This window comes from Prionailurus viverrinus, chromosome C1 (assembly GCF_022837055.1).
Source record: "Prionailurus viverrinus isolate Anna chromosome C1, UM_Priviv_1.0, whole genome shotgun sequence".
Taxonomy (NCBI): Eukaryota; Metazoa; Chordata; class Mammalia; order Carnivora; family Felidae; genus Prionailurus; species Prionailurus viverrinus.
This window is the reverse complement of record NC_062568.1, coordinates 199,646,164-199,658,986: the sequence shown is the minus strand read 5'-3', so window position 1 is coordinate 199,658,986 and position 12,823 is coordinate 199,646,164. Positions and strand designations below refer to the sequence as shown.

The window sequence follows — 12,823 nt, the reverse complement described above, 5'->3', positions numbered from 1 at the left end:
TCTCATTCTGGAGGAGGCGAAACCAGGGACTCTGGGGGTCAGCGTCCACCTGTCGCCTGGAGGTTTCAGTCGCAGCTTCAAGACTTTCCAGCTGGGCTACCACAGGCAGAAGGTTCCCGGCTCTGTGCCTCGGTTTCCCTTAGCTGTAAAATGGGGATGATAGTAACTACCTCCTTGGGTTGTGAAAATTAAGCGATATAAATGCAAAGAGTGTAGAACACCCCTTGCCCTGACAACTTCCTGCCATCCCTGTCTGTCCCCCATCTGCCCAGCCCCCATTGCCACTCTGTTAGGATTTCCCATGGCACACTTCCCAGATCCTTCTCCTCCCTTCAGCCCGTCCTCCCCGACCTCCCTTTCCCTCTGGTGACCCTTTGTCCTCAAACAGCTGTTTCTGGGTCAAGGACCTTCCTCCAGGCCCCTGGGTGTGCACAGCCCCGGGTTAAGGACAAACCCTCCAATGTGAGAGGTAACAAGAAAAACCAAATCCTCCTCACAGAATGGTGGGGTGGGGGGTGGGGGTGGGGGGACCGAGGTGGGGCTATCTCTCTGGGACTTTGGGTTCTGCTGGAGAACAGGCTGGGGCCCATAGACACAGTCTCTCTGTCCCTAGGGGCCACCCCACAAGCTCCAGCCCAGCTGCCAGGTTTCCCCGGATACAGCCCGGTCCTCGGATTTATTTTTGCATATGGTTTGAGAGAATCTCTGTTGCTGGAATAATGACAACATTTTTTTCCCCTTCTGCTTCCCTCCAATAGGCAGATTCTATAAACCAGAGCAGCTGCCTGAGGCTTCCAAGAGAAAATTCTGCACAGTTTCTAACCAGGGTGACAGTTCCCCTCCACAGGAAGTTGCTTTTATTAAGATTGTTGGGGTTTTTTGTTTTTTTTTTTTAATCTGTTTTTTTGGTAAGGCTCCATCTATCGGTCATCAGGCAGCACCTTGGGCCTTGTGGGCATTTTTGTTTTTCCCCGGTTTGCCTGGAATCCATGATTACATCTAAACCACAGTGCGCTTGCCCAGCACAGGGGCAACGTTGAACGGCTGAAAAGTGGGTCATTCACATGATCTGGGCAGAAGGATCCCAAGTAATTTATGGAGGTACTCCCATACCAAATTACTCCCCGCACCTTGAGCAGGCTACACATGATGATTTCCTTCCAGAGAGGACAGTATGGAAAGGAAGTGGGAGAGTAACTTGGCAGTGGAGAAACCTAACAAATGCCAGCTCAGTCAAGTGATCAAGGTCAATATCAACGGTGATTAAGTCATGTTGATAGCATGTACTCTTACTATGATGTGATGAGAAGGGCACTTTATCTCCAAGGTCTTCCTCCCCAACCCCATAACCCCAGCTGAACCACGAGAAAAACATCCGACAAAACCCCCAGTTGAGGGGCAGTCTACAAAATACCTAACCAGTACTCTATCAAAAACAAGGAGAGTCTGAGAAATTATCACGGAGCTTAAGGGGACACGAAGACTAAATGTAATGTCCTGGATGGGGTCCTGCAGAACAAAAGGGATGTTAGGTACACAGTCAATGAAATCTGAATGAATTATGGAGTTTAATTAATAGTAAAATACCAGTGTTGGTTCCTTTGCTTCCAGAAATGTAGCACAGTAATGTTACATATTAACAATAGGAGAAAGTGGGTCAGGGGTATTGACAACTCTGTGCTATGTTCACCACTTTTCTGTGAATCTAAAACTATTCTCAAGTAAAAGTTTATTTTTTAGGGGCACCTCGGTGGCTCGGTCGGTTAAGCAACCGACGTCGGCTCAGGTCATGATCTCACAGTTCATGAGTTTGAGCCCCGCGTCAGGCTCTGTGCTGACAGCTCAGAGCCTGGAGCCTGCTTCCGATTCTGTGTCTCCCTCTCTCTCTCTCTGCTCCTCCCCTGCTCACAGCTGTCTCTCTCTCAAAAATAAATAAAGATTAAAAAAAATTTTTTTTAAGTTTATTGTTTTAAAAAATGGGCCCCATGTTTGGGTTTCAGGCAACCCCCAAGACCCAGTTCTCCTTGGCTCCCTCTTTTTGCCTGTACAAAGGGTCTGAGCTGCTGACTTTGATGGTACCCCGGCCCAACCTCATTTCCTTGGAGCTGTCATTTTCAAGCCCAAGGATAACTCCCATTTCCTCACTATTGTGTTCTCAGTGTCCGGTCCATAGCGGGTGCCAGTTCATATTTGTCAAATGAATGAAACTTGAGGACTCATCGGAGGAGAAGATCCAAGCAGAGAGCCATGTTCTTCCCTTCCCAGGGCAAGAAGTCAGCACCTGCTAGCTCCCATCCGGAGAATGGCTTCAGGCAATCTGGTTAGAAGTGGGTAAGAGACTTCTCTTAACACGGCCTTTGGAGAACAAGCATTCAGATTTACTTACGATTGCATTTATTGGGGCTTTTGAGGAGCTGATAGATAATAGGCAGGCAGACTCTTCCAAACTGCTCCCCATCCCGCCGCTCCCCAACCCCACAGTGGTGCCTCCACTGCCCCCTCGGTACCCCCAAAGGGCACTTCTACAAAGACACTTCATGCAACAAGATCTGTTTGCTAGGTTTTAAAAGTCCGTTACCTGGCACACAGTAGGCACTTCATATGCATTCGTATTGACGACTACCATTTATTATGCACCAGGCTCTATGTGGGGGAGAGGGAGGGGTTCCCATTTAATCCTCTGTTGGTAGGCATTACCATCACCCCCATTTCACAGAAAAGCTTGACAAACTGGCCCCACATGACAACTAGGAAGTATAGGGGAGAGGTTTCAAATCCAAGCCAGGCAAGACCCAAATCCTTGCCCTTTGCTGCAACGCCAGCCACCTTAATAATACCTTCCCCTTCCACTGGGCCCAGGATCTGCTCCCTGCTGTCCGAAGAGGCCCCCTGTGCTCACTCCTTCATCTGTGGCCTCCAGACGGCGACAGCGTTCGAGCCTCTTTTTTTTAAAACTCAATTTGCCAATTTCCCCCTTAGAGGTACTTTTTGGTATTCCTCCGGGCCGTCAGCCTGGACTGGCCACGGAAGCAGAATCCAGGGAGATGGACACTTATTACAAGCATTCAATTAGTGAAGTTTGAATAATGCAGTCCTGGCTGCTGGATCGATGCGTGGAGGCTTAGAGACACCTTCCCCACCTTGGACTTACAACGGCCTTTTCCGTATTTATTGCCACCTAACCGGATACTTCAAACATATTCTGCACTTGGTATAATTTGATAGCTGCCCAGTCCCCAAAGTGCCTTCTCAACAAATGTTTACCCCCATGTTAGAGTATATTTAAAAGATTTATATTCCCTTTTACTGAATGGAGTCCTCGGGAAAGACAGACTCTGTCTTCCCCGGGCAGAGGATCCTGCCTTGGCTGACGGGGTGGCCTCCAGCAAGAACATTTTAATACATCACTTATTACAATGGACCCAGAGCCTTGGCCGAGGACTCCCGGGCTCCCCCCACCCCTTCCCAGAAAAGGGCAGCTCCAGGCCTTTGCTGACACATCCAAGCCCTGCCTCCCTTCTGACCCCTTCCGCAGTCGTCTGTTGTGCAGAATAGCAGAGAACATAACCTCAAAACAGTGAACCAACACAAGGATCCTTAAGGCTGAAGGACCACGGCTGCAGCTGGGACGGAGCCTGGGTCTGGGGCCAGACCATTGTGCATCCCCGTCCCGGAGTGTCTGGGCTCTGGGTTCTACTCCTGCCTAGCCTACTTACTAGCTGAGTGACCCTGTGCAAGGTAGTGAACATCTCTGAGCCCCCTTTTCTCCTGTACAGTCAAGGTGAGATTAACACCTGCTTCCTAGGGCTATTGTGAGCCTGGCATGCAGTAAAAGCTCAATGAATGTAGTTGTTCTGTGGTCCTTTTAGCCCCTCTGGGCCATCGATTTCTTCACCTACCAGAGAGTTCATGGCTGTGGGTTTCCAGGGTTTCTGGGCTGATTCCGTGACAGAATAGAAGGGAAGCAATGTAATTGCCCAGTGCTTTGATCAGGGAAGCAGCAGTTACTCCTGGTATGGACAGAGATGTGCCTTCGGGATGAATCTTTTCATAGGGCCCCTGCCCCTCCTGGCAGATGGAGGCCGAACGGAAAAAGTGGGCCCTGCCCCTAACTCCTGGTGCGGCGCCACTCGACCTCCTGATGGGAAAAGCACAGGGGAAAAGAGAGGCGGGCTCTGTGGTACCTAAAGGCCCATCAGCTCCAAAACGCTGGGACTCTCCGGGGTTGGCGACAGGGAGAGCCACGTTCAGGACCAGGGTTGTGCGCCTGGGAAAATCAAGCTAGCGCCCCTGATCATCCTGCCGGTGCCACCAGCCCCGGCTCGCCCACTGTTCCTACCAGTGACTGATGGGCTGTCCAGCTCTGTTGGGCCCTCCTGAGGCTCAAGGCCCACACTGCCTGGGAAGGGGGATGAGACCTCACTCCCTCCCCCACAGGCCCTCCAGAGCCCCCCTCTCCCCCCACCGCCACCACCCTGGGGCCTGTCTTACCTGATGTCTGAGTCACAATCAGGCTCCTGTCACTGTGAGCTGTGTTGTGACTCCCTGGCTGACAGTTTTACAACAAACACATTAAAAGCTCCCGGCACTGAGGCTCCTGGATGCAGAACAGCCCAGGAGAAAAACCTCTCCAGGCCTTTCTTCAGCCAAAATCCTTCTCCCAACCCTTCCTCCCACATGGCCCCGCTCTACCACCATTAACTGCTCCAGAGCCCGACAAGGGATTGAGATTTTTTTTTCATCATGAGCTTTTTCTCAAGTGGTGACTCGGGGAAGCCGGAGACCTACCAGGCTGTGGGCCTCTGAAGTTGGGGCTCATCCCTCATATGGTGACCTGTGAACTCTGCAGTGAAGTCAAAGGTATGTAGTCCCTCCTCAACCCAGCTTCTGAGGACAAGTGGCCCTTTGGTGAAGCATTATATGGGCACACAGTGGCCCGACCCGGAGTGCTACCAACGTCCCTCCCACAACCTTATGAGGCAGGCCCTGCATTATCCCCACCCCACAGACTTGGAAACTGAGGCTTCACGAAGCGAGGAGACTTGCTCAAGTCCATACAGCTGGGAAGTGAAGGAATTGGGATTTTAATCCAAGCCCGCCAGCCTCTAAACATTGCTTTTAAACAAGACTGACGGCCTCCCAACACACAGGACCTCGTTCTCTGCACACCCCACAAGGGATGGCAGAAACCTCAGGAAGCAAGGAGACCAATGCAAATCCAAATGGAATAAGCTCTCCCTTGGGCGACGGCCCTGCCAGTGCACTGTCTTTCCTGCCATCTGCGCCCAACCCACACTGTCCTCCACACCGCCTCGCCAACCAAAGCTACCCTTCCCTCCTTGTCTGCAGCCGGCAGACAGAAAGCAAATCTCCCCCACCCCTCCCGACCAAAGCAGAGACAAGAGAGGAGTGAGACACAGGAACAGTTCTTTTATTGTACATTGGAGAAATAGCCCTGTGTGCTGGTTAAAGGTGCAACATCCAGAATATCGAGTTAAGAAAAGAGGGAACAGGGCAGGGAAGAAACCTCTTGAGGTCCAAAGTTGCAAACAAAAAGTGGTAAAAGATATCCTCACGCAAGAGGCGTTTTTGCAAATACCATGCAAAACAGGCAGCTGGTGTGCCTTAAGAGAACCCCTATAAATAACAGAAAAGACTCTCCAAGCATTCCTTAACGTGGACTCAGAGCACAGGGAAGAAGAAAGAAACCAAAATGCCTTTTGGCATTTCAAGATATTTGGCACTCTTGTGATTACATTTTTTTTACAGCCCATCGAAGAGAATAAACTGACACAATATTAGAGAGAAAAAACAGGCTGCTCACACAACAGACTGCAGGAAGAGGTTAGAAAAAGCTCAAGCATTTTTTTTTCTTTGTTTTTGTGTGGTTTTTTTTTCCTGACATATAAAATGTGTCCATTTGCATTAACTTGGGCAAATAGCTTGCAGCAACAGAGAAACACAAGCTTTACAAGTCATTTTAAAGTAAGACAAGGATTCAGTCTAGGTATCATTCCTTAGAAAAGTTCTCTTCTTGTTTTAAACACATTCCTGGTAACTTCAAAAGATGACCAAAAATAAAACAATATCTATAGAGATCATTTGCTGATTTTTTTTCTTGTACATCCAAGGAGAACAACATAAAAAAAGAAAACTGGACAGCATTTCACATCCAAGTGCACAGAACCATTTTTGCAAGATTAAATAATGTAAACATTGGGAACAGCCAAATCAGCGAACAATGCCAACATTCAAAACACCCGGTGTTGCCGCTTCATTATTTAAGTGGCTCAAAATCCAGATCTATAATTGTGCAATATTCACTGTATATAAAAAGAAATAGATATTACTTTTGACAAGTAGCTGCAACTGAGACGTCTTTTTTATTTCTTTATATGTGTGTATAGAGTGATTTTTAAATTTTTAATTTTTTTTTTTTTAATTTTTGTTTTTGCTGAGGAGCCCAGAGCCTTCTCCTCCTCCTTCTCCCGCCTCATCTGTCTCCCGGCCTGACGCGAGATACAGGTTGTTGATTTCATCGTGGGTAGCAAGCTAGTAATAAATTTCAAAGTGCTTTCTCTTTTCATGCGTTTTGCCAATGACTGTTACCGCCGTTCTTATTCTCTCCCTTTAACTCATTGTCTTTGGGGGGGGGGGGGTTAGACACCAGGAGGTGCCTTGTCTGTCATATTTTTCAGCACGTCATCAATCCTATCATCTTCAATAACAACTGCAAAAAAAGGGGAGAAAAGGAGACGTGAGCGCGCTTGGGCCTCGCGGGGGGCGGGGGTGGGGGGCGGGGGTGGTCTCCGACGTTTCCCATGGCTCCTGGGGACGGGGAAATGCGGGAGGGCGAAGGAGGGGGCGCTCCTCCAGCGCTAACACAGCCCCATCCTCCTCGGCCTGGGCCCGGGGACCCTGTGATGCTTCCCTCCGAACCACTCCCCCCAGCCGCTCGCTGCGTCCCGGCAGCGTTCTGAGAAAAGGCAGCAGAGAGGGCGCAAATCCCGCAGGCCGGGCCGCGGCCGAAACGCGCTCTGGCCGCGCGTCCTCACCCCACCTCACCTCTCCCCGGGCGCGTTTATTTAGAAAAAAAAAAGGCTCCGGGGCTGGAGAGGGTGGGGAGGAGGAGCCCAGGTCTCCGGCTCAAGGACCCTCGGGAGTGCCCCGAGCGCGGCGCGGGCGGCCAAGGTTCTGGGTGCGGGGTGCAAGGGAGGACTCCGGGGACCACAGCGCGCGGCGGGTCAGGGGTCTGGCCTCGCCAGGGCGGGCGGCCCCTCCTGCGCGCCCCCTCCGCGGAGGTCGGAGCCTCCCCGCGAGGCCGGCCTCCCGCCGGCCCCGCCGCCTCGCTCACCATCTCTACCTAGCCTCGCCTTCCTCAGTCCCGCCATCAGTCTCTCGGCGTGGCCGTCACCTGTCGGGGTCTCTTAGTCTCTCTCCATCTGGGGTGTCGGTCGCCCTCATTGTTTCAGCTGCTTTCCTGTCCTCCCCAGACTGGCGTCCCCTGCTCGCGGTCTCTCCCGCTCTGGCTCCCTCTCCGGAGCTTTGTCTCGGTCTCTGCCCCTTCTCGGTCTCCCCCCCCACCCCAAGCCACCACCCGCCTCCCCCCCCCCCCTTCTCTGCGTCTCAGTCTCTCCCGGCAGCTGTCGGTCCCCCTCCTCGTCCCCGCGCCTCCGGAGCTCCTCTCCCAGCCTCTCTGCGTCCCAGTCCCCCCGGGGCTTTTCCAGCTCCCGCGCCGAGCGCCCGGGCTCAGCCACCCCTCCCCCCCTGCTAAGTAACAATGAGAAGCCCGGGCGCTCCGAAAGCCCCTCGCCTTCCCCGGCGGGAGTGGGGTCCCGCCCCGCAGTTCTCCACGCCGTCCCTTGGGGAGCCCTGGGACCCCCTGCCCCGGGTTGCAGAGCGAGTGCAGCTGCGACTACACTGCGCAAAAGGGGAGGGGGTGGAAATCGCAAAGCAAACTTTGGCGCGGGTGGGGACCCGGGAATAACCTTCCAGCCCCCGCGGCCGCTAGAAGCCGCCACGCCCCCTAGGTGACCCCAGCGGGAATCAGGCTGAGGGGGAGGGGTTTCCGCGGCCAGCCGGTGCCCGACCTGCAGTGCGGGATCCCCCCCAGTTCCGCGCGACGGGATTCCATTCGGTCGGAACCGGCTCCCAGGTGCGGAAGAGCCCCCACAAACCTCGGCCAGGCCTCGGCGCCCGAGAAAGGGGGCGTCCGGGGCGGGGGCAGCGAACTCACCCCGCTTGCTCCGGCCGATCTGGCCCAGCTTGGGCGGCCGCTTGTTCTGCCCGGCGCCAAAGAAGTTGTTGGTGTCCTGCAGGCGGCAGGAGAAGATCTGGCCCACGTCGCCGCCGTCGCCGTAGGGGTTCAGCTTCTCGTCGCCGTAGGGCAGCACCTCCGACATGGTCGCGTCCGGGGGCTCCGCGGCGGCGCCTCCTCCGCCCGCGTCCCCGCCCGCGGCGGACAGGGTCAGCGGCGCTGGGGCCGGGGGCGGCCGGCCGGGGACGGCCCGCGGGCTGCGGCGGCGGTGGCGCCGGCGAGCGGCCGGGGGGCACCGCTGGGCGAGAGCGCGCCGCCCGCCCGAGCGACCCGGCGAGCGCCCGGCGCTGCGCTGCGCTCCGGCTCGGCGCGCGAGTGGCTGCTGCTCCGGCAAAGGCGAGCAGGACTCACATCCTCGGCGCGCTCGGGCGCTGGGCGGGGGCCGGGCGGGGCCGCGAGCCGGAGGGGAGGGTGTCCCGGCGAGCCCGCGGGGCGCGGGGCCGAGGAGGGCGCACCCCGGGGAGCCGGGCGGGCCGGTCCTGCGGCGAGTGCGGGCGGCGGCGGCGGCGCGGCTTCGGGGAGGCTGACTGGGGAGCGGCGAGCGGCGGGGCGGCGAGGGGCGGAGGGGGAGGGGAGCGAGGGAGGAGGGAGGGCACGGGGGTGGAGGGGAGAGGATGCCCGGAGGGAGGGAGGGGAGAGAGAAACCGGGAGGGAGACGGCGAGAAAAACAGAGAAGAAAGAGAGAGGGAGGCCGGGGGACCGGGAGGGAGAGACGGAGGGGAGCGGACGAGGGGAGGGAGAGAGGGAGAGAAGAAAGGGGAGGCGGCGATGGGTCCGGCTCGCAGCGGCCGAGGGAGGAGCGGAGAGGAGAGGGGACCGGGCCGGCGGGGAGAGAAAGAGGGTCGGAGAGGGAAGGCGGAGAGTGGGAGCGCGCGGAGGAGGCGGCTGGGACGCAGGAGCCAGCCCGCGAGCGAGCTGCGAGCGAGAAATGCCGGCCGCGGCGCGGAGGCGAGGCGCGGGGAGGAGGGCGGGAGGAGGGCGGGGACGAGGGGACCCGGGGCCGCGAGGAGAGATCCCTGGAAGCCGCGCGACGTCACGGGGCCGCGCGGGCCGGCCCGGGCCGCGGCTCGCTTCCTGCCCCCGCCCCCGGCCCCCGCCGGCCCGCCCGCGCCCTGGGGCCCCCCGCGAGCCCCGCCCCGGCCCGGCGGCCTCCGGGCGCCTCCTCCCCCCACCCCCCCCCCGCGCCCCTCCCGCGGGGTGTTTACCCGGCCCCGAGCGGGTGCGCGCCGGACCCGCCGCCCGCTGGGCCTCCCGAGGGGTGGGGGGCGGGGGTTCGGCGACGGGAGGGGGAGCGGACCCGAGACCTCACGCCCGGAAGGACTGACGGACGCCCGTCTCCCCGGAGGCCGGACGCTGGGGCGAAAGGGCGCAGGGTGCCAGGGCGACCCGAGGACGCCGCCCCCCGCCTCCCCGCCGCCGGCCTCAAACCAGGGAGTCCCCTCCCCCCACCACGTTTGCGCCCCGCTTCACACGCTCCGGGCGCGGCGCTTTGGGTCTCTCACTCTCCCTCCCTCCCTTCCTCTCCCTCCCATCCCTCCCACCCCCGATCGTCCTGGAAGGCCCTGCTCCCGGGCCGCGGCTCAGGACTCGGGCTCCCGCGGGGCCTGGGGGTGGAGGCGGAGGGGGGAGGGGGAAGGGAGGGGGCAGCCCCGCCTCCCGGAGGAGAGTGGAGCGCCTCATTATGCTGGGCTCGCCCGGGATGCCGGGCTCTCGGCGTCCGCTGCCTCCTCCGGGGACGCCCAGGGCCTTGCAGCCCTCTGCCTGGGGGGACCTCCCTGCCAGCAACAGCCTTGAGCCCCGGGGAGAGACTGGCTTCTGGGCCGAGGAGCGGGCTCCCGGGACCCGTCCCGAGAGGGAGACTGGGGCAGCCCCAGAGGACTGGGAGGCGCAGCTGCCAAGCAGATGGTAACTCCGAGGGGACAAGGTGCATGAGGAGGGCTCGTTATCCTCGCCCAGAGCCAACAGCACCTGCTCTCCCCCTGGAGACCGCCTTCACTCAGCAGCGCCGGCCTGCCCGCCGAGAGGGGCAACCATCTCAAGGTCTTGCAACCTGCTGAAGGCAGGGCTAGGGAACGCATCTAGGTTCTCCTCCCACCCCTGCCGTGAGGTCTCAACTGGCTCAACTTGCTTCCCTGCACCTGGTCCCATCCTTAGTGCAAGAGCACCCTCAGGTACACTCTCCCCTTAATTCTAGAACTCTGGGTGGGGGACAGGTTGGAGGGAAAGGGGTGTGCTTTTTTTTAGCGACACAACATGTGATAGAAAGACTACCTGAGGGGAGCTAGCCCAGCCCCCCTCCTCCAACGGTGCAGAAGGGCCCCAGAGGCAGGCACCTTGCAGAGAGGGGAGGAAGAGGGCTGAGCGAATGGTGTGGGGCAGATCGAATGGTGTGGAATGAGATTCAGGCCTGGGTTTGAATCCCAGTCCCGTCATTTGCTAGCTGTGTGACTTTGGACAAGCCACCTCCTCTCTCTGAACTTCCATAATCTCCGCTGTAAAATGGGGCGCGCGGCTGGCCAGCTGCCTTTGTGCCTCAAGGACTGTCAGGAAGACAAAATGAAATCGGGCTCCTGGTGCTTCCTGAGTGAGAAAGAACACCACTACTGCATTCATTCCCGCTTCCGAGCTGTCAGAGCTGGGAGGATCCTTAGGGATGATGTAGTTCAACCCCCTCATTTACAGAGGGGGAAACTGAAACTGGCTCAGGGGCTTGTCCCCAAATCCCACGGCTTGTCAGCTTTCCCTTTGCTTCCCTCCACAGTCCCCAGGCTCCATTCATGAAGGCTTTACACAGTGTCCCCTTTGAGGTTAGCACCAGGCCAATTGCTGGAAGAGAAAACAAAAGCATAACAAGCAGGATGATTAGGTTACGACAAGCAGCTCTTACCGTTTGTACCCTGCTTTCTATTTTTCCCCCAAAGCATTTCACGTCCATTACTGACCTTGCTTCTCGAAATAAATACCTTCTGAGGTAGAAAGAAGAGCCCGCTGCATCCCTGTCTAACTGATGTTTCCAGAAAGAGGTAAGTGACTTGCCAAGGTCGCAGACTAGTGATGGAGCCAGGAGAAGCCACTCTTCCAGCTGTGGTTCCAGGTCCTCGAAGGGATACTCCGCGGTGCTAGCATGCAGGGCTGGGACTACTCTGCTCTTCTCGCACTCACCTGCTTCCTTTCTTGCTGCGGTGTTCCGAAGCAGTTTACACACTGAGCACCTGCCACAGTGCCCCCCACCCCCAGTCAGAGGTAAGCAGAACAGCACAGGGAGGGCAGATGAATCCCTGCACACCCGGCAAGTGAGAGTAAGAAGATAAGCCGGCTTTTATACCCCATCTGTTTTTATGTTTTCCTTGCCTTGTTCCAAATAAGGTTAAAGGTGGCCGCATTGCACCTTCCCAATTCAGTACCCACCCCCTTCCTGAACTACACACTCCGCCCCCCTCACCCCCCCCCCCACACACCCCAGGCACGAGGCACTTGGCAGTTACAAAAGCATTTCCATGACTATTAACCTTCTTAGAGCCTCCCCTTGGCCTTTAGAAGCTGCAGGACTGGGACAGACCAGCCCATCTCGCTGATAAGGGACCTGAAGGTTGACCCTCGTCTCCAAATCCACACTGCATGGACATTCTCCACCTCTACCCTTTCCCAACTGTCTCCCTTACAAAGTCCACACTCGATCCTCTCTTTTGTCCAGCCTTCTTCAGAGGGGCGTCCCTTTATCCCAAAGCAGTAGACCGGGATACAGACATGTCCTGGGATTCCATTTCCCCTCCAAAGCTGAGGGGCTGGCTCTGAGCCAGATGCCCAGGGCTGTGTTGAGTTTGCCAGGTCCAGATGGAGGAATGGACCATGTAAGAGTGGAAGCTGCCCTCCCTGCTACCCAGCAAGGAAGAATGGCAATACACAGTCCAGTGCAGTGGCCCAGGGTGAAGGGGGCAGCCTTCACTGGGGCCGCCATGTTCAAATCTCTGCTCCGGCATTTCCTAACTCCTTGATTATTTCACCTCATTGTGCCTCAGTTTCCTCATCTGTCAAATGGGGATAATAAAAATTCTTCCTATTTGGTCGGGCTTGTTCTAGGGAAGGAAATCATACATGCGTCATATGCCTGGTACACAGTAAGTCCTGGAGAAATGTAGTTACCATTTTTAGCTATTGACTCTTTGTGGCCTTGACTAAGCTCATTTTCTCCTCTACACCTCTGACCCCCACATCACAAAATGAGAAACTTGAAGAAAATCACAGCTTTTTTTTTTTTTTCCATCTGCAAAATCAGCCGGTTCTCCCAAATCTAAAGCAGACAAAAACTGCTTGAGGCAAAGGTGGGGGGCTCCCCGCTCTAACTTCATCTGAAAGCTCCTTCACTGGACTCTTAAGACTCTGTAGAACTGAGGACCACAGGACTGGACCATCTCCATGGCCCCTTCGGCCCAGACATTCTAGGGTTAAAGTAATAGGTCTTCACAAGTCCCTGTTGAGCACGGAGCCCTACCCCAGTGTTGGCAC

At 56.7% G+C, this 12,823-nt stretch overlaps 1 protein-coding gene and 1 long non-coding RNA gene across 4 annotated transcripts; both read right to left on the bottom strand.

Moving 5' to 3' along the window:
- Positions 1-1,905: 1,905 nt before the first annotated feature.
- LOC125173525 (uncharacterized) lies at positions 1,906-4,431 on the bottom strand. 3 transcript variants are annotated; one of them, XR_007155064.1, is made up of 4 exons: positions 4,340-4,431; positions 3,900-4,138; positions 2,579-2,643; positions 1,906-2,355 (listed from the first exon to the last, which is right to left on the bottom strand). It is a non-coding gene; the product is annotated as an uncharacterized LOC125173525 (long non-coding RNA). The 3 variants fall into 3 exon arrangements; XR_007155066.1 differs by having other exon boundaries at positions 1,906-2,317; XR_007155065.1 differs by lacking the exon at positions 2,579-2,643 and having other exon boundaries at positions 1,906-2,317.
- A 979-nt stretch (positions 4,432-5,410) lies between these two features.
- On the bottom strand, positions 5,411-8,515 carry CAMK2N1 (calcium/calmodulin dependent protein kinase II inhibitor 1). The gene is made up of 2 exons (XM_047868718.1): positions 8,237-8,515; positions 5,411-6,730 (listed from the first exon to the last, which is right to left on the bottom strand). The coding sequence occupies exons 1-2, from the start codon at positions 8,400-8,402 to the stop codon at positions 6,660-6,662; spliced, it is 237 nt and encodes a 78-aa protein (XP_047724674.1). The 5' UTR covers positions 8,403-8,515; the 3' UTR covers positions 5,411-6,659.
- Positions 8,516-12,823: the final 4,308 nt, after the last annotated feature.

Bases quoted from the DNA above. Each gene is read 5' to 3' on its own strand.
- CAMK2N1 (XM_047868718.1), bottom strand. From the start codon at position 8,402: ATGTCGGAGGTGCTGCCCTACGGCGACGAGAAGCTGAACCCCTACGGC. The intron at 6,731-8,236 runs GTGAGTTCGCTG...CTTTTTTTGCAG, and splicing joins GATCGGCCGGAGCAAGCGGG to TTGTTATTGAAGATGATAGG.